At 41.4% G+C, this 20,893-nt stretch overlaps 1 protein-coding gene across 4 annotated transcripts; it reads right to left on the minus strand.

The window, feature by feature from the left end:
* Nucleotides 1-1,208: 1,208 nt before the first annotated feature.
* HHLA1 (HHLA1 neighbor of OC90) lies at nt 1,209-19,173 on the minus strand. Of its 4 annotated transcripts, XM_058034532.1 has the most exons (17): nt 19,014-19,173; nt 18,699-18,761; nt 14,480-14,588; nt 13,536-13,595; nt 12,441-12,521; nt 11,902-11,985; nt 11,725-11,808; nt 9,892-9,975; nt 9,283-9,339; nt 9,088-9,174; nt 8,228-8,320; nt 6,602-6,808; nt 6,003-6,074; nt 5,687-5,761; nt 2,401-2,557; nt 1,664-1,746; nt 1,209-1,444 (listed from the first exon to the last, which is right to left on the minus strand). In XM_058034532.1, the coding sequence occupies exons 2-17, from the start codon at nt 18,702-18,704 to the stop codon at nt 1,401-1,403; spliced, it is 1,383 nt and encodes a 460-aa protein (XP_057890515.1). In that variant the 5' UTR covers nt 18,705-18,761; nt 19,014-19,173; the 3' UTR covers nt 1,209-1,400. The 4 variants fall into 4 exon arrangements, with proteins under 4 accessions (XP_057890515.1, XP_057890524.1, XP_057890505.1 ...); XM_058034541.1 differs by having other exon boundaries at nt 1,209-1,746; nt 14,480-14,583; XM_058034522.1 differs by having other exon boundaries at nt 1,209-1,746.
* Between the last annotated feature and the right edge of the window lie 1,720 nt (nt 19,174-20,893).

The raw sequence follows: 20,893 nt of genomic DNA on the forward strand, positions 1-20,893 counted from the left end.
CCTCCAAGAGCTTATGAGATGTAGCTGGAGGAGGCTCCTATTTCAGGGGACAAGAGAGCTGGGACTCTTCCCTTGAGGAGCCTTGGGGGGATCTCATCAATCCCGTGAACACCCGAGGACAGGGTGCAATGGGACAGAGCCAGTCTCTGTCCAGCAGTGCCCAGTGACACAGCAAGAGACAATGGGCACAGACTGAGGCTGCTGCAACAGGGTGAGACCTCCCACAGCATGGCAGTGCCACAGCCATGTTATGGCACTTCTTGAACTTTGTGAAGTTCTTGTTGGCTCATTTCTTCAGCCTGTTGAGGTCCTTCTGGATGGCAGCCTGTCTTATTCCCAGCACATGCTCACTGTATTGACATTCCTATTTATTCCATTGGCCTAACTTTCAATATCTGCTGAAATTGGTACCACTCCAATCTATCCTGCTCTTTGACATGACAGAAGTTCTTCTCTCACACTATTAAGCACAACAGCAAAATGTATTTTAGAAGAGAACTACTGCATCCCACCTCTCCCGGGGGTCAGCATTGCTCATATTGTTATTTTCCTCCTTGGCTTTGCCTTTGAACATCTCTCTTCAGTGAAACTTCAATGTGCAGCAGCTATAGTGCAAATAAACTTCTTATTTAAAAACAGTATTAATGGCTTGACGACATACTCTGGTAGCATAATGTTGCTGCAGCATAGAAAACTATGGGATTATGTAATTGATTTGGTTATTCTTTCATTTTTTTCTAGAACTGCTTTTTAGTTCATCAGACTTGCATATGAAGGAAATGAAAGCTGGGTTGGAAGGGGCCCTGAGCAACCTGATCTGGTGAGACTGGAAGTAGAAAATCCTTAAGGTCCCTTCCAACCCAACCATTCTATAATTCCATGTTTCTGTGAATCCTGGCGAGCTCACACAAATACATCTCGAGTACAAAAGATTCTGTCACTTCCTGGGTTGGCACAACAGGAATTGCTAAAGTAATGGAAGTTTTTGATTTAGAAGGTAATCTGCATGTGTTTACACCAGAGAGTTCTGCTTGTCTTCAATGTTTCAGGTTGCTTTTAAATTATTTTGCATTCATTAATTTTGATTACTGTGTCTCAAATATCAATAAAATAAATAGAAACTGTTTGTGTTCATTAGCCAGCCATGTAAATATCTTTTATAAATAAGATTTTAAAAAGACTTATAATGTTTTTATTGCAGTTACATCACTTGTATAAAAATCTCTGGTTTTTAGACATTTTTACAATGCCTTGGTGGAGGAGACATTTCTAGGTTAACATCTGGTTAATAGCTTGTCTGATTTCAAATATTTACAAATAACTGGTTTCTTTCTGAGAAATCAAAAAGAAAACTAAAACTGCCACCAGTCTTCCAACTTGCAGTAAAATTTCTCAGTGCTCTAAACTGATGTACAGATGTTTTTAAGGCATTTTTGCTTCAATGCTGGAAGAACACAAGAAAATATTAGTTAGAAGAGGTTTTACAAGAAAATGTTAAAACATGCATGAAGGTAAAATAATTTTTTTAATCCTTTAAAAATCATTATCAGATAAAATAGCTATCTGATGACAGCAAATATTTTGTGGATATGCAAAAATCTTTGTTATATCTTCATAACAAGGTGTGTAGAGATAAAGAGATATAAAGTGAAAATGTACTTACTGTGGGAGTAAGCAACCCTTTTGACTCTTTCGCAGACATAACTTGCATTTTTCACAAACCAGGAATAGTATTCAACACAGTATCTGAAGATGGAGTTACAGATAGGAGATGCAGTTAAAGATAAGAGGCTTGTTATCTTTCATAAGGTGAGGGACGTTGGACAAGGGCATGGAGTGATAAGGTAAGGAGGAATGGCTTCAGGCTGAAAGAGGGCAGGTTCAGATTAAATAGTAGGCAGAAATTCTTTACTGAGAGGGTGGTGAGACAGTGGCACAGGTTGCCCAGACAAGATGTGGATGCCCCATCCCTGGAAGTGTTCAAGGTCAGGTTGGATTAGGGTTGGAGCAGCTTGGTCCAGGGGAATGTGTCCCTGCCCATGGCAGCAGAGTTGGAATAAATGGTCTTTAGTTTCCCTTTCAACTCAAAGCAATCTATGATTCCATGATAAGCACAGTACATCATGCTGCTACTACTAAATATGGAAGTAAAAAGCTACATTCCAACCTCAGTGATGCCATTGGATGTTTGGAAAGATCGAACTGGGCTTTTTTCCCTTAGCTGGAATACTGAAGCCACATCAGGTACTGATCAGTGCCCTGGGACACATTTGGGTCTCAGCCAGTGGCCACAGACCCTCCATAATAATCATTGGTGATTGAAAATTGTCATTTGGGAACAAAAAGCCCAAAGGAGTATTTTAAGCAGACCAAGAAAGAAAAAATAGTGCCAGGTTTTACCTCATGGCTTCCTTTCTGGAATATCTTCTCTGACCAACACAGAGGCACAGCTGAAAGAACCTGCAGAGCTCCATCACACAGGGGTTGATCTTCTGCACTACGAGGGTGACAGGAGGGGAGGTGACACGGGGGTCTCTGAGCATTGCCTGGGGGCACCCTGGGGACAAAGCACAGCTCTGAGCCAGCACAAAGGCTTGGGCCACCACATCTCCTGCTCTGGGATATGGTCTCCAAAGAAATGGCTTCCCTACTCCAACAAATAAGGGATATCCCTGAAAATGATGTTTTGGGGTTGGAGGAAGGAGAGGAGAGGAGAGGAGAGGAGAGGAGAGGAGAGGAGAGGAGAGGAGAGGAGAGGAGAGGAGAGGAGAGGAGAGGAGAGGAGAGGAGAGGAGAGGAGAGGAGAGGAGAGGAGAGGAGAGGAGAGGAGAGGAGAGGAGAGGAGAGGAGAGGAGAGGAGAGGAGAGGAGAGGAGAGGAGAGGAGAGGAGAGGAGAGGAGAGGAAGTAAGGAATGAAGTGGCGGAAGGAATGAAGTGGCGGAAGTGGCGGAAGTGGCGGAAGTGGCGGAAGTGGCGGAAGGAAGGAAGGAAGGAAGGAAGGAAGAAAGAAAGAAAGAAAGAAAGAAAGAAAGAAAGAAAGAAAGAAAGAAAGAAAGAAAGAAAGAAAGAAAGAAAGAAAGAAAGAAAGAAAGAAAGAAAGAAAGAAAGAAAGAAAGAAAGAAAGAAAGAAAGAAAGAAAAGTGAGGGCAGCCTTGGTGTGATTGTTAACTACTTTTTTCCATTTTTGTGTAAGTAGCAGCAGGCCGTCGCCATGTGTGGATAACCTACCTTACCTGCTGAGTATAATCCCCTTAGACAGTGTAATTGCATTTCCAGGTTCACATGTCTCACACACTTTATAGCTCTGGGCAATGCTATGTTATGTGATAGCACAGGTTATGAAGGTTAAATTTGGACTAATGAAGTTCTGTTGAAATAAGCTTGAGTCATCCAGTGCTGACAAGAATTTTAATATAAAATGGCATTCTTGGGCAGGAGGAAAATCAGGGCTCTACCAAGCTGAAAGAGAAACCATTTTCATTGCTATGAAACTATTTCTCTGCTGGCAGTGCTTGACCAAGATAGCAGGAGTATGTGAGAAGCAGGGCACAGACCCTGGCAGCTCCCAAACTCACAGGCTGCTCTGAAAGCCAGCTGTGTCAAAGGCACTGCACAAATACCAGGTGAAATTAGCAGAGATGGGCATTTCTCTTCACCTCAGCAATTTCACTAAATGTCATTAGGCTTTGTCCCCTTAATAGCATTTGACACACCTTGATATTCTCCAACATGGAGTGAAAGAAAAATTAATGATTCCTTGCTTATGTAAACAAACTTCATGTTAAAACCAAATATCAGAGCATGGGACAATGAGGTTTTAATATAAGTTGTCCCTGAAAAGTACTCTTAAAATTGATTAGAAATAATAAAGTTGATGAATAATTAAAACTTGCTGAAGGCCACCCTCCTACGAATTTCGGCCCCCACAGAAGTGGGTCCTCCTATCCTGCTAACCAGGCATTAAATGCTTTATTCAAGCCATGTGTTTTGCCAGCAGAAATTCAGTTTTATCAAGCTGCAAATTGAACGTAGGCAATTTCAATTTGAAGTCATCTATGTGGGAAAGAAAAGTCAAACAAAAATGCTGAAAGCTAAGGAAATTGATTTGGTTTTCATTTTTGGCAATCACTTTAACACTGTATTTGCATAATACTGTATTTGTTTAATGATGAAATAACTTTCAATTAATTTTCTATTTAGTTTTTTTTATTGCAGAGTATATTCACATCATATCATTGAAATTTAAATTTTCACCCATTCATAGTAAAGCTTTATACCTCTTCTGTAATAACTATCTACTGTGAAATGTATTTTTTTGTGTTCAGTAAAAAAGTTCATAAAGATAAATAAAAGTAGGAATTTATTTCAGAACTTTCTTTTCTAAAAATTCTCTTTCTTAAGAGATTGAATTAGTCAGGAGACCAGAAAAGGCAAGAACCACAGCTCCTGTGCAGAGATTTCCTCCTGTGTGTTTCAAATTGCCACATTATTGTCAGGGGCAGTGAAGTGTCCAACTTTTGCAATAAACAGACAGCTCTTTTATTAATTCAATATCACATCCCTGTGACACTGAGATTAAATTTTGCTGCCAGTGAAGACCAATGTTATGGTTACTGTGAATGACTCAGACTCAAAATATCCCTCCCTGCACGCTCTAATATGCACATGTACATGATTTATTAGTTGGCACCCATTTCTGTGATTAAAGAAATTAATTATTGGAATCATGAGTCATCCCTCAGAACAATGTGAATGCCCTTTCTTACTTAAGGATCCCACTGCTGGATTTATATCCCCAAATGTGTGATTGTTAGAATCAGGCAGGCAGCCTGTGCCTGCATGGCTCCTCACAGAGAGGCATTTGGTGACTCCAATTCACCCATCTCACTGAAATCCAGGTTTCCCACCTTTTCAAAGCATCCTAGGCTCTCCAGGGTCTATTAGTGCTGCACACCAGAGGAGGACTCTGGTGTTTGGAGCTCTTTAAACAGAAGTAAGATGAGAGAAAAAAATAAAACTGATTTCAGAATTAAATAGCATTATAAGAGCTAAAAAGATGACCATGAAAATGCAAGTGATTTGCCCAGCATTTTAGTTCCTCAGACACTTCTGGTTTTATCTAAAACACCAAGCCTAAAGTATATTGAAGACCCCTGGAGGCCAGGCTGATATGTTATCTTTGCACTACCCAGCATCCATGCTTCTCCTGGACAGTCACCGCACAGAAACAGAAGCAGATGAGAATTGAGCTTTCAGGAAAATCTAGTTGATGATGATCCTTTTTTAGCTGAGGAAGGAGTTTGCAGTATTGTAAATTCAGAACAATTCTGGGGGTTTCATGTGGCATGAGCTGATTTCATAATTTTGTTTATGACGAGATTTAAAGCATGATATTTTCTTTTGGAATGACATAAGAATGAATTCTCTGATAACTAATCAGTGCTAAAATTGCCCCACAGAGTACCCATGTTATTCTATCATCACAATATAATCTATGTCTTGAATTTGCAGCTGTGTACAATTCACAAGCAAATGGGAAGCAGTCCCTTGGGCATTTGGGGTGGTTTACATACATAAACTATCACAAGCTAATTAACCATGTATGTTTTTTGTGCCTGGGAATGTTTCTATCTTGCATGACTTGCAAACACACTGCTGTTTCTGTGCATGAGGTGCATTTACTCACTGGTAGCTGAGTAAAGTTTCAGTGTCACACCAGGTCGGTAGGAAGGTGGCAGAGACAGCACTGTGGAGGGCAAATCTGGGGAAGGGAAAAGAACAGAACTTGCTTTGGCATCTTAAAACAAAAAGGCAGGTTGATTGAAGGAGCAGCAAAAAGGAATAAAAAATACAACCCTGAACTCACAGTTCATTAGTAAACATTTACATGGACAGTGATGTTTAAACACATTATGAGTCATCTATTTCTATATATTACTTTCTATTTCATAAATAGAGTGTTTATGAAAACACACTTTGCTGCTATTTCAGATCAGTCTTACCTGGCTCTGTTTGCATCACTTTGCTGGCTTCTTGTGGAGACACTGTCTGCATCCAAAGCACGGACGTCTCAGCTGTGGGAACAGAGACACGCCTTTCCTTTTATTCATTATTTATCTGTCTACTGAGAAGAATTTCTAGGTATGAGACAGCTCAACAGCCATAGTCCCTCACCCAGTATTGCCAGTGACATATATAAAAATGCCAGGATGAAATAAAAAAGAAAAATCTGTACTTGACTAAAACTTGAATAGCCTGTGGACTAGGGAAGGGCAGGGTTTCAAAAAGGCATCAAGAAGGCAAAAGAAGCATTTCTACATTGCTTTTTCACAGGTCTGCTCACCAAATTTGGAGCTAAATGTGGGAGAAGATCCAAGTGGCAGAGGTGTTTGTGGGAAGCAAGATCAGGTTTTCCCCCTAAAGACAAGAAACTACAGGATGGAACCTATAGCTGATTTTGGCATTTCTGCAATAAAGTAATGAACTCACTGGTAACCCAGAGGGGGTGTCCCTGCAGGGCTCTCCAAGCTCCACTCAGAGGCACCTGGGCAAGGCCCGGAGCAGTGGGGCAGGGCGGTTCCAGGCTCCTGGCCATACTCACTGGGGCTGGGCTGCAGGGCTGGCGATGGGGCCAGGCTCCCCCCAGGGCTCAGGGGGGGTCTGGCCATGCCCTGGGGCCTGGGAGCATCCACGTGGGGTGATGGAAACCACGAGCCTTTGGCTCCAGCTGTCCTTGGCCACAGCGGGAGCCTCGTGGTGGGGATGGTGGGGATGCCTGCTCCTTTCTGGGCGAGAGGGGTCCTGGTAGCTGGAGAAGAGAGAGAGACAGAAAAAGGGCACCTCTAGCTATGATATTTTCTAAAAAATCCTTTCCTTAAGATTTTTTTCTCTTGAGAAGCTGAGAAGCCTCAAGAACAAAATGTTAACATTGATTATCTGCTGCTGTGGAATGCAACAGGTGGATCTGTGATTTGTCTCATAGAGTTATTTCTAATTGGCCAATCACAGTCAGCTGGCTCAGACTCCCTGTCCGAGTCACAAGCCTTTGTTATTCTTTCTTTCTTTTTCTATTCTTAGCTAGCCTTCTGATGAAATCTTTTCTTCTATCCTTTTAGTATAGTTTTAGTATAATATATATCATAAAATAATAAATCAAGCCTTCCGAAACATGGAGTCGGATCCTCGTCTCTTCCCTCATCCTCAGACCCCTGTGAACACCATCACAGGCACCAGCAACTCCAACACACTGGGGGAGAATAATATCTAAAATACACCCAGAAAATCCCATCTACCCCTTGAGTGCTCCTCTGGCACTTGAGCAAGCACTTCTCCATTTTGTTTTAAGTACGGAAACACATGGAGTTCCAATAATATTTGAAATTTTAATTGAGAACATTTTAATGTGTGAGTTTTCATAAACAAAGAAAGAAACTGAAATTTTCCTGCAGGGTTTTGGTTTTTCCTTGTACTTAAAAGCACAAGGAAATTAAGTACATAATTTGTGCTTAATTTCCTGAACTGCTTCACTACAGTAGAAAGAGAGAAAGGTCTTGTCTGTCTGAAGGTGAGCAGGCAGGTACTGGAGGGCAGATGCTGCAGATTGAGAACTGACACTCGTGGCTATGAGAGATAACAAAGGTGGGCATGTGGTTTAGGAAATTAAAAATATTTATAAAGGACAGCAGACTGCCTACAGGAAATGCAGGCATTTTGTAGGAGAGAGATGCAGCTGCAGTGACAAGGATGTATGAAGTCAAGGTCGGAATTTCTATTGATTTCTACTACAAATTAGCAGGTGCAAAGCCTTGATTTTTGGCTTCCAAAATGGGGAAGAGCAGCACTTTTCTATCTTGTAGCCCTGTAGCAAAATTAAATGTACTAAAGTTTATGAAATGCTCAAGTACAACTGAATGTCATATAAAGAAATAGAAAATAATACAGAAAAAACCCCATAGAAAATAAGAGGAAATAGTCTAAATAATCTTATTTTTTGGTTTCAAACCAACAATCAGTTTTTCTCTTCTTCTCTGCCTCTTTAGAAAACTTATTTTTTTCTGGTAAAATGGCTTTTTGCAAGAGTTTCTCTATCCTCCAGTTCTTCAATGCATTACTGGCATCATCTACTGATTCAGAGAAATTTTATGCTACCCTTCATTTGGAGCTAACATCACTTGTCAAGACATTCATCAAGGGGAACACAAATTTAGGTCTGACAATATTTGCTCACATTTAAATGTCCACACATGTTCTGCTGATGAATCCAGTGTCTTGTTTGAGTCTTCCTGCAACTTCACAAAAGTTGAGAAAATCGAATCTAGGTCTTGGAGGTATGAGAAGACAAGGTTAGAGCATTCACTATCCACTGCATATTGTGTGAGAGAAAGGAAAGAAATCAGATTCTGCTACCATAGAAGCAGCTGTTGTTTCTAATTAAAAGGGGTTTTGGCCAAGTGTCATCTTTTTTTTTGTTTGTTTGTTTGGTTTTGAAAAGAGAAACATCCCAGAGCTTTCAGCACACACAACTTGCCACTGATTTCAGTTTGTCCTTGAAAATGGGAGACAGTGATGGGCAACAGTGAAAGGTGAGCACCTGAAGTGCAGCTCAAACTGGCAAAGCAGTTTTGGGTGGAGGAGCCACACAGAACAATGACTGAATGTGTTCACCTCCACTCTGAATGTAACTCACGTAAAAGTAGGAGCTCATTTGTGCTGAGAGCTATGGAAGGCACCCAGTTAGATTTAGGAGCACTGGAGACCCTCCCCAGCCCAATGTTGAATTCTCTAAAAGCTCTCATCCCGGCAGGTTTTGTTTGTTGCTCCACCTGAAGACCTTGTAACAAATAATCTAAAGATTTGTAAAATTTACTGACACTTATGATATAATTACTGTATTAAAATTTCAATAATATAAAATATTATTATAACTATAACCATATATATAATATTATGCAAATATATAAACAATAATAAAAAATGAAATAATATTTATAGTAATGGTATTGAGGATGGAGTACTCATTGCAAGAGCAATATGAACATGAATTTCACTCAGGTTCCTGTTTCCTTTTATTCCCCAGGATGTACTTACCCAGGTCAGATGATGTGTTACTGGAAAATGTGTAATTAATAACAGGAGACTTATCTAGTATTTCCAAAAAATCAGACAGATTTTTCCCTGCAAATAGAAATGCTTACAAATATCAACAAATGCTTGTTTCCAGTATAAATAATCACTGAGGAAAACTAGGGCAATATTGTTGGGTGGAATGATTTTAACTTTTACCTGTCTGCCCTGCCATCACACAGATGTATATACAATCAGAGTCATTGCTCTGACGCACTGAAAGGCAAAAAACATAAAAGAGATCATTTTTACCAGTTTTCCTTACAGGGAATTATCTTAAACAGTTGAAAACACAAACAAAAATGGCATGTGGCTATAGCAGCTGACCAAGTATGTTCCTTCTGATCTAATTTTTGACAAAAATCTCCAGCTACCATCAAATCCAAATGTTTGCATCTTCAGGGAAAAAGTTTCTATCTAATTAAAATTCTAAATTACAAGCATTTTTATATGGAAAAAAATCTTCAGATAATATAGCCCATACTTATTCCCTGTGAATCAGAATTGTTCACAATATCAGTATATAATAATAATTCTCAAACCTACCAATCTTTAGTAATTAATTATAAAACATTTGAACAACATGGAAACATGTACATCTCTATATTATACACATGCATTTTATATATGTATCTTGTTCCGTGTGTTGCAAGATAAATGCTGTTGAGTAAGAGCAATAGGCTTTTATCCACATTTTTGTGGTTGTTTTCATGCCAGGAGTAAATGAGACAGATAAGACAATGATAAGTGTTCAAAGGAAATGCAAACCTGAGAGAATAGAAGTGGATTTGAAAATTTCTGTGAGATAATTGGTGGAGTTTCCAATGATATCAACAAGTAGAGCTGTAAAATCTAGACAACAAATAGAGAAAGTTTGTTATTGAAAATATATCCTATCATGAATGCCAAGTCAAAAATTCACTCTTATATGTGATGATATTTTAGATATATGCTCATACAAGACAAAGCTTAAAATATTTTAAAGTTTAAAATATTTTCCTGGAGTGGACTGGAAGAAACCATGAGAATACTTTCAGAAGTACATTTCAGAGATGATATCCAAAATATGTGTGTCTAAAAGCAAACTAAAGTGGAATTTATCTGTTCAAGAGAACATTTTAAATCAATGCTGTACTTAGTCTGCTTAAATGCAGGAGATCTAAAGCCTGCAGGCTTTGCCTGCTGTAATTGTCTGTCTGCTGTGTAGGACCTTCCAATAGGAATTGGAATTTTTCCTCTGGGGTCTGCTTCAGACATCCTGATGATTCAGATGTCAGCCCAAGGAATGGCTGGTGGTGTTTTAGTGGTACTTCCAAGCAGTAACAGGTCACTGTTCTCACTTAGGGAGTGCTGGACCTGAGCCCTGAATTTTTACTGCTTTGGAGAATGCTCCAATCCCCAAGATATTCTGGATTTGCAACACAAAGATTAAAGTTTCTCTGTTATTCTCCAAAGCAAACTGGGTAATTATCCATCAAGGCTTGTGGGATATGTGGGTCCAGAGAAAGCCATGAAAGCCACTGTGGCTTGTGCAGGGTCACCACGTATGGCATAGAGGGTTTGGAGTCTGCTCTGTAGCTGCTGATCTACTCTTGACCCCCTGCATTAACCATCTGAAGAATCCAAACCCTCACATGCATCCTGAAATGTTAAATTCTGTGAAATCGGGACTGTGAATGAGCATTTCAGGTGAAGGGTTTGCCCAACAGTACTTTGTAGTCCATTCAACAGTTCTATGAAGATGTTAGTGCTTGCTCCCTTCTCTTGGGCTCATTGAGGTTACTGGATGGAGGAATGTGCCTCTTGTTGATGGAGGGACAAAACTATCCTTTGTCACCTTAAAAGGAAAAAAGCCCAGAAGTTTCTCTCCTCAATTAAGTGAAAAGACACCTCAGAGGACCCAGGAGACTTCACCTCAAACTTAAAGATAGCTAATTAGACAGAAGCCAAAAAATCTTGCCTGGACAATTAACTAGAAAAGGACGTGAGTAAAGAAACCAAGGGCTTTTGTAAAGTGTTTTACCAGGAGCAAGAACATTTAGCACCTGGCTCGGATCTTCTGTTTGTTATATTGCCTTTTATTAAACCTTTTTGTTTCCAACACTGCAAAGAAGCCATCCTGCTGATTTTTATGCCTCCAAGGGTAGCTGAACTGTCTTGGGTGTGTTATGGGCCTCTGAGAGCTTATTAGACCTGGCTTATTAACCTAGAAGTTACTATAACAACTGGAAGTTTCTCTGTTGGTGCAGAGAAACCCTTGTTCATCTCCTCTGGGTTTTCTCAGGAGAGAAAAAGTGGCCAAGGTGAGGTACCACATATTGCTGGTTGTCTCTCCTGTGCTGCAATTTGTATTTCCAAGGAGGAAAGGGAGGCTTTTGCCAGCCAAACCACACCAGTCACTTGACTCCATCCCAGGCTGGCTGCAACCACCTGAGGCTGTGGATTAGAGCAGCCACTCCTTGTGAGTTATGGCTGTTGGCCTCAGTGTCGTGGTGGAAATCATAAGGATGAATTCTGTGGAATTCGGACTACAGCCTTCAGCTCCAAAGGAAATAATTCAGCTTAAGAACATGCAATTGCCAACCTCTTTTGTGTACCCACCTGTCAAGTCATTTGTCACATTATTCACACAGTAGCAGTAGTGCATAGGGAACTTGCCAGGGTCAATATTTTTTGCATTAGAGACTGGAGGAAGAGACAGGAAAAAAAAAATCAGTGTCTTGTGGCCCAGGCTGTGGGAGAGAAGCTGCTGCAGAGCTGAGCAAAGCCAACACTCACTGTTGTAAATGGTGACTGACACTTTGTGGAAGGCAAACGAGCTGTAAGAGGTGATGCTCAGCAAAGAGAAGAGTTTCTTGGTACCTGCAGAAACACAGGTCCATGCTATTAGTGCTATGGTGAGAACAGCATGTTTTGACTCTGCTCATTTAGTGTCTAAAGGATTCCCAAGGTGCCAGCATGATACAGCTGCCTCACACCCAGTCCATTCTCATTTCCACTGAAGGAAGGATCATTTGCATTGCTTCTTCCTTTTGATTTTGTTTTCCTTTTAATTGAAATGTACACTGGATTAGAAAGTGCTTTTGAAAGGCGTCCCACAAGTAATTATATTGTGTCTATATATAAACCCACACTAATTTCCAAGTTCTCTGGGGTAGACAGCCATCTGCATGATAAATGCACAGAGGTAACAGGCTCCTGGAAACAACTCTGGAGGCTGACAGCACATGTTTACAACTTCTCCTGCCAGCACCTGTGGTGCCTTTTCTCCTGCTCTGCTGGGCTGCAGCTGTGACCTGCCAGCTGTGTCCCTTTACCTCTGAGTGCAGTGCTCAGCATCCCGTTCACCAGCTCTGTCAGGTTAATGGCAGCCAGGTCCAGGGACTTTGCAGGCAGCTCTGAAAGAAAATGGGTGCATGAAGGCAGAAGGAAACAGCTGTGCAGCCACTGCTCACGTGTGCTGGAAATCTGCCAGAACCGGAAAACCAAAATGAGCAGATTATGCACGTTTGGGGCGTACCAAAAAAACACTGATGGGAAAGTAAAATTCCACCATGGAGATGAGTCTAGGAAATAGCAAGATACAGCAGCAGTAAAATGGTGAGCCAAAATTCTGCCAGCTGTGCCCTTGACCGTGTCCTTGAGCAGCTGCAGGACCCTGCCAGCCCTGGCATGCTGGTGCCCTCCCCTGCAGGGCAATGGGTGTTTGCTGCCAACAGAGCAGCAGATCTCACCATGCAGGTCACAAAAGGCAGAGAAAGTGCCTAGGAAAGATTCTACCTTCCCCAAACCTGCATGAAAATATAGATTTTTGTTTTTCACCTACATTGATGGCTATACTGCTTGCTACAACAGAAAAATTTTGCTGTAGCCAAATCACTCTTTTTATCTTGTTTTATTTCTGTTGTTGTTGCTTATTTGACTTTTCCCAAGTCTTTTCAAAGAGTTTTTTTTTGCTTCCCTCCCACAAAGTCATGCAGGAGCAGAGCAGTGCAGTGTCTGTGTGAGGGAGGAAGGTGTGTGTGAGCATGACAGAGAGAGGAAGAACAGAGCAGGACAGAAAAAGAAGCACAGAAAGCTGAGATGAGAACAAAATTGAATCTGGGGAGAAGAGCAATTTTCCAATGACATCAGTACTATTTATAACCAGCTTGAAGCACCCCAGGGCTGAAAGCAGCACTTGTCCACAGCATAGAGGAGAGAAAAGGAGAAACAAAAGGGAATGAAGAGCTGGGAAGGAGAGAAAGGAAAAAGAGAAGAGCAGATTTTGGGAAGGACAGTTGTTAACATGGCCAGGGACTGGACTGGGTGGGCTGGGGCTCACAGACTCTGCAGGAGCAGGGTCCATCTGCACAGCACCTCCCACTCCCATTACCACCCTGGCTCTGGGCTCCTGATGTGCTGCCTGGTACCTGCAGTAGCCAGCACTGCCAATTGCTTCTCTTTCTTGTTTTCTTTTCTTAGGCACGAAGCTGCAAAGGGAAGAAAGAGACTGAGAAACAGTTTTCCCTGTTGAATTTGCCCCTCAATAATCAAAATAAAAATATAGTAGTGAATATTTGCAGAGATCTTCACTAGGCTTGCACCAAGAATTTCTGCAAGGTAAAGAGTAAAATAAGGCCAAATGCAAATAAATATTCTATTCTCTGTGTATATTTGTTAATCAGAGCAGTCATGCAATTGAGGATTGTCCTCAAGGGCTCTGTTGCAGGAGGAATGGGCTGAAACTGGGCTCAGGAGATTGGACTGGGTTTCTGGGATCACTTGGTGACCAGCTGAGGTGTACAGCAGTAAATGAGAGACTGCAGGACAAGTTGAAGATATGTGTTGGAGATTTAGGTTACCTATCCCTCCAGAGGAGAGCTGAGTGCCTCCTAAGAGTAATCCCAAAGGCTCTCCAAAGGAGTCAGTGCTAGAAAATGCTAATCTAATCTCATGCTAATCTCAGCCCATCTAAATTACCCTTTATGTATGTTTACAAAGGAGAAATACCCAGTAGGCAGTGTATAATCCAAGGCTTATAAATTGTGATGTTGTATTAATCAGCTGTATTAAGAACTCTCAATTAGTCAAAGTTAAATCTGAATTGACAATCTAGGTGGTAGGAGCTCTTCTATAACCCTTCCCTCTCTTTCCTTTTAAACCTTTCTGATTCCAGATTCTCAGCATGGGATTTAGGAACAGGCATCCCCTGCTCTGCTCTGCTGAGTGACAACAGCCCTGCAGCTCCAGCCCTTCAGTGTTCCCTGCACAGGGGGAAAGAACCAAACCTGCCACAGATGTGGGAATGGGGCTGTGGGAGCAGCAGGGAATACACTGGGGAATTTGCTGGGGAGCACCAGCCCACTGTCCTTACCTGTGCTGAAAACCAGAAAGAGACACAGGAATCCCAGGCTCATCTTCACTGCCACCTGCCAGCAGAGCCCCTGCATCATGGATGCTGACTTCCAGCAGGTCTGGCTGCTCTAGGAGAGAGAAATGCTCTTTTGGTGCTGGTAAAATTGTTAACATTGAGCAATTTTGTCCAGCCCTTGTCCCAGAATGATTTAACCACAAGAGAAGTATCTGATTTCTGTGATGCAGAGAAAGATTGGTGTTGGAAATGACAAAGGAGCAGAGACCCGACAATCAGTATTTCCTCTGTGCCTGTGGGTGCCTCTTGATTTTTGAGTCCTACCTAACTGGCTTTTCTGGGGAATTGGTGATGTTATCAACACAACCCTCTTCTCTGGCAGGATGAGCTGTGCCTAAAAGGCACCTGACACAACAACTGCCTAAAGTTGTTCTATTAAAAACAAGGTAAAATTTGCTTATGTTTGGTTTCAGACCACAAATGTCAGCTGGAGTTCTCTTCCATAGAAATGTTGTTTTTCTGATCATTCCTGGTTTTGTATTTCTGAGTTACTATCACCAGGTTGTGTCCATACTGCCTTGCCTACCTGCTTGGTAAGGATTAACAGTGTTCTGCCTTTCAGACCATGAGCTGCTTTCCAGGTTTCAAAGACTTAATTAGCTGGCTAGGGAGGTGGGGAAAAAAAGGTTTCTTTTCATGTTTCCCCTGTGTTTGTAATATCAGAACATGTCAAATAACTCTGTAGTTGTCAGAAAATAAGGGATGATATGAAAATAAAAAAAAAAGCCCAAAATATTTTAATATCCTCTTGGAGCAGCTAATCTTACAAGTATGCAGAAAAACATTATCTTGAAGGTAATACTGTTTTATTAGAAAAATATTATCATCATATTTAAAATATTTTTCATCTTGAAGTCACTAGAGAATTCAAACATTCAAAAAATGGCTTATTTGTATTTAGTGGCTCTAAAGAGACTCTTCCTTGGTATGGTGGAACAATACTAAATATTTCTGTGTTGGAAATGTCTGTGTTTGCTGGTCTGATGAGACAAAGGTGTGTAAGTGCCAGCTCTGCTAATCCTAGCAAAGCTCTGAGAGCTTTCAAGCAGTTCATCCTGCCTTTTCAGCCCATCTGCCCAATCCTTTTTACTCAGACCCAAGCCTGGACTCATCCACAGTTTCTGCACAGCATGTTCAGAAGAAAGGAACTGAGGCAGAAAGTGTTGGCCAAATCCTATTCCCAGACTTCATTCTCCATCATCTTTCTATGGAGGAATTAAGCATGGACAGAGTCCAGTATCCCATGGACAAGTCTAGCACCAAAAATCCTAAACCTGGCTTTTCTTGCAACAATATTTGGAATCTGGCAAACTGCTAGACTACAGACCATGAAAATATTGCTGTCATGAAAATCCCAGGGCCTGACTCTCTGGCAAGGCTATCCCTTCTTTCACTCTCTGGTGCTATGAAGCTTCTGGAACTGGTAACAGCTTTTTTTTTTTTTTAATTTTTTTTAATGTATCTGTGGACTCTGTAATTAGGGGAGAGCAGTGTGTTAGCTCAGTCCTGCTACCAGGTTGATGTGGTGGAAGCAGTGGAGGTGTAGTCTGCGTGGAGATTGGTATAAAACCAACCCACATCTCTGGATTCTGATAATTTTTTTGTTGTCTTTGGTTTGGTTCAATGAAATAGAGAGGAGTTAATGAGAGATGCTCCTCTGTGGAGCTGAGTGTGAGACAATGGTGCTTTGCAAAGCAGCGGGGAGGTGGCTGTTGGGGAGAGCAGGCTTAGGGAGGTGGAGAGTTGGGTGATCATGTAAAGGGAGGTTTGTAACTGCATGTGATTTGGAGCAGGGGTCTGTGGTGGCTGGTGCATCTAGATAATCAAGTCTACCATGAAAGGGGAACTATTGGGTTGTGTCTTTGAGGTGAGAAGTGGGGTGATTTGCTCCTTTTATTAGAACTTCATGAATTTTGATTGTACTATGAGAAGTGTCACCTTAGCTCTGCAAATTCTGCATTAGGATGAGTTGTGCTTTGTGATGATGGTCCAGTGTTATGGGCCACAGCCCCTCTGAGCAGGTTCCCCCTGAGCTGTTCCACGCACGCAGGAGTGACCAGGCTGCAGAGCCAGTGCTGTCCCTGTGCACACCAGCCCAAGGGACACCAGCAGGAAACACAGATGGCACAAGTGCTGCCACTGAGCTGTCCCTGAGGGGCAAGGCTGGCCAGCCTGAGGGGCTCTGCAGCCCTGACTGGTAAATGACCCCACACCTCTGCCCTTCACCAAGATTTTGGCTGCATGGCAGGTGAAAGACCCAGACCCAGGAGATGGGAGAAGAGGGCCCTGCCCCATTTTCAGTCTGTCCCTACAGATCAAAGCCAGTGTTCATCCACAGTGAGGAAACTTGATTTCCAGGACCTGCTTTGAGGAATGTGGGTTCTGCTGGGTCACCAGTGAATCACACTGGCACTGAAATCCCTGGTGAGACCATTTCACAGACTGAGAAAGCACAACTGTTTTACAAAGGTTCATAAGTAAAAGGGTAGATAGCAGAGATCTAACTTAGATTTATTTAAACTGGTTAGAGTTGTTCATGACAGCAGAACGGGAAAATCGTTTAACAGAGGACTTGGTGTGGGAAGTAAGAGCAGGGTCTAGAGACACCACATTCCTAAAAGACAGAGAATAGGCAAGAGGATTGACACATGAAGGGGTCATCTATTTTAGGAGAGAGAGAAAAGCTGTAAAAATACAAACAGAATAGAGCAAGACAAATTGTGCTTAGAAGCATTCTCCACACACTGGGTGAAGCTTTCTTGCTCACCTGAATTCTCAGTTCCCTGCTGTCCTCCCCACTGAGCTGCTCCTCTGTGCTAATCAACACACACAATTTTCTGCATACTGAGCTGCTCCTCTGTGCTAATCAACACACACAATTCTCTGCACATATAGTGCTGATTTCCAGCAGGAATTTAGAGAAGGCATCACCTGGCCATATCACACTACAGACTCAGCCAAGCAAAACATCTAATGATAGGGAAAACAGGCAAACATAACTTGGAAGGATGGATCACAGTAAGACACATACTGTTCTACTTCTAGCAAAGAAATATTGAGTATTGTTGCTACAAAATGATGGAAAATCCTCCATTCATGAGAGTGCTTGTTTTGCATGAATGCCATTTTTAGCACTGGTGTGTTCCCTGACATCAAAAAACGCTTAAAAAGAAATTGCAGATATATCTCAATACTTGGGATATCACTCCAAAATGAACTACCCTTGCTCCTTATTAGATAGAGGCTTGATTTAAATTTGAAGCATCAGCTTTTAGTTGCTTCCCAAAATCTTTTTCCAGCATTAACTCTCTGAAATTTATGCTGTCCAACCAAATCTCAAAACCATGTGTGTCAACTATTCCTAGAACTGTTGCCTGAAATATCTTATCTCTCAGCAATGTGGATATTAGTAATGTTAACTCTTGTAATACACGTCACATTTGCGTTACTCTGGTTATTCAATATCCAATTTTATTTATCAGGGACAAGCCTTTATGACTTTGCAACTGTATCTCTCTTGAAGTGACTCCACTGTGATGACTGAAATACATGTCCAGGTTGCAAATATGAAACCCTCATTGTCCTCCAGACCAAAATCAGCATTTTCATTCCAGACTATGCTGAGATCCACAGGTGCCGGCAGCCCCGAGCAGGCAGACAAATCCCATAAACTGACTCAGAGAAGGTTTTCCTTCCAAACATTTGTCTGATAAAGACTGAGGGTCAAGCCTTTGGTTACAAATTCTCCTTCAGCTCTGCTGCTATAACAATCCTCCTCTGTTTATTTTAAGCTGAATGATATTAGTAGAATCTATTTTATTTAGAACTGTTGATCCAGAGTTCCCTGAACTGCTGAATTGGAGATTTTAATCCAGTTCAAATTACTTTTATACACTCACGCAGACCTCTTATTAAATCCTTCTCTGTTACTCTGGGTTAACAGCAATCTTAAACCAATGTGTTTATTAGCTATGCTTCAGTAGAGCTCCTTTTAATGTGGCAGGTAACCATGAAGTTTAAATAGCTTTCATTTTTCCTGTACCAACGTATTGCACTCCAGTATCAAGCAGTTTCCTCACGTCTTCACGCTTAACAGAGCAGAACAGAAATCAAGAGAACAAAGAAATAGAAGAGGAAAGTCCTTGAGTACAAATTTCCTTACCTTCATTCAGTTGCAACATCTAAAGGTCATGTCTCATTTTAAGCACACCATCATCCACAAAGTCTAAAGAAATATTTCAAGTTAATGTGAAAATATGCCCGTGTTACAATTGCACGCTTCATTACATTGATACAATTACTTTTTAAGTTCAGATTTATTTGTGTGAGAATGCAATATAATGCAATAAATATACATTTAGTAAAAAAAATAATTTAATTTGCTACATTTCCACTGAGCATTAATAGCACAGCTGAAAAGGTTTCCTCTAAGTACAAGTAAAATCACCAAGATCTGGAATAGTTAATATCAACTTACCTGATTTCTCATGACAAAAATTATTATCTTCAGAGCCTATACAACACTGGAAGTTATTGCCAGCTGTTAATAAACACTTTGTGAAAAACTTTGAGTAGACAGGCTTGATAATCTTTCCTTAAAATCCTGTGAAAATTGTTATCCTAAACCCTGAAGGACTAACCAGAGGTAACACAATCGTGAGCACACTGTGCCTGTTGAATCCTGCATGGAAAGGCTCTGTGGCAGGTCAGGTGGGGATTGGAAGCTCCTTTTGGCAGTAGAATTGAATTGTGGAGGATTTTTTTTTTCCCTTTTAAAGGAACAGCTCTGTTTACTGCAATTAGACCCATGGCACCTTTGATGGTGAGAGGTAGGCAAGGGTGAGCCCCTCTGGAAAAGCTTTAGCCATCCTTCAGGTCAAACAAGGGACATTGTCAAGAGGGCAGGGATGACACCTGAAGTGTATCTCAAGTGTGGAACCTCAAAAGGAATAAAATGTGAGTTACAACAGGAAAAATTGCCTGGAATCATGGTTAGGTGATGAGGAAGAGAGATCTGGTCAGAGCAATGACATAAGGCAATTTTCGTGATGCTGAGTGATGTTCAGTAGTATCCAAGGGAAGATCACTGCTGGAAACAGTCAGTAAAATTCTGCTACCATTTACTCCAGTGGGCTGGAAATAATTCCTCTGAAATCAGTGAGTTTAGGTGCAGCCTGGTTAAAAGCCAATAATCCATTTAGTAATTTTATCACAATCCACCAAACGTTTCAACTTGTGAAACCACTCAAAACGTTGTAGCAATTAATAAGGGGAATCTAAGTGGGTTCACAGTCAGTTTATGAAACAAAAAGTGCTTTAGCCACCATTTTATGTGTGTGGTTGAGCTGTGTCTCTGTCTGTCTAACAATCCTGCCTCAACCAAGAACTTCAGATGCTGCAAGGCAACTGCAGCCTCATTTAACAGAGCTGTAGCTGGTCTATAAGATACCCAAATGTCTGTGCACAGGCAATCACAATTTTTCCTTGTTTTCATTGACTCTCTTTTTCACAAAAAAAATTATGTGGTGGGTGTCACTGCATCTAGTATCATTTAATTCTGTATGGAATTTAATGCTGTGAAAAAAGGAAAAATTTTGAGACTGAGTGCTGCAGCTGGAGGAATATGGAAGCACCTTTTCTTTGACAAGACTTACTTTTACTGACTTAATTACCAGTTGCTCAATAGCACATCAAGAAGGCTGGGATGAAAGTCCTCTCTGTAACAGCTGACAAAACCAGGTATAGCCAGGAAAATGTGTGTGCTGGGATCAGTTCCAGCCGTTTGATGTTTGCCTGTGAGGATAATTAGACTTTCAGCAGGTTTTGCCTCATGCTGTGTTTTACCCTGGGACTCTGTAATTTTAACTTTCCTCAGCTGCTGAGCAATGCTCAGGTGACCTGGGAGGGGGCTTTTGTTCAGCCCCAACTTTGACTCTTGGGGACAATGCTGTGTTCTCACTCAGAACATCGCTCTGGGCAAGCAGCTTTCTCAGGAGTATAGTCTTTACATGCCTTCTTTTTCCAGCATCCCTTTGTGTGGCAGCACTGTGTCCATAACCAGCATCCCAAAAATCCAGAACAGGAAAAAAAGACATTTTTAGAGTCTCTTAGTAACACAGCATAGACACACAATTCATGTAAATTACTTAAATGCATCCATTTGCTGAAGGTTGCACAGGGTAAGGCCCTGCTAATGCAATTTAAATAAACAGAAATCCAATGAAATGCCTGGGATTTATCTGTAGGAGATAGTGTGGTGTGATGTTCTGGTAGGGAGGGAAAAAATGAAGTCTGGCTGTTGGAGCTCTATCTCTCTGTGGGCTGAGAGCACAGAGTGAAAGCAAAGCACTGTTCCTT

The sequence above is a fragment of the Melospiza georgiana genome, chromosome 1 (genome assembly GCF_028018845.1).
Source record: "Melospiza georgiana isolate bMelGeo1 chromosome 1, bMelGeo1.pri, whole genome shotgun sequence".
Taxonomy (NCBI): Eukaryota; Metazoa; Chordata; class Aves; order Passeriformes; family Passerellidae; genus Melospiza; species Melospiza georgiana.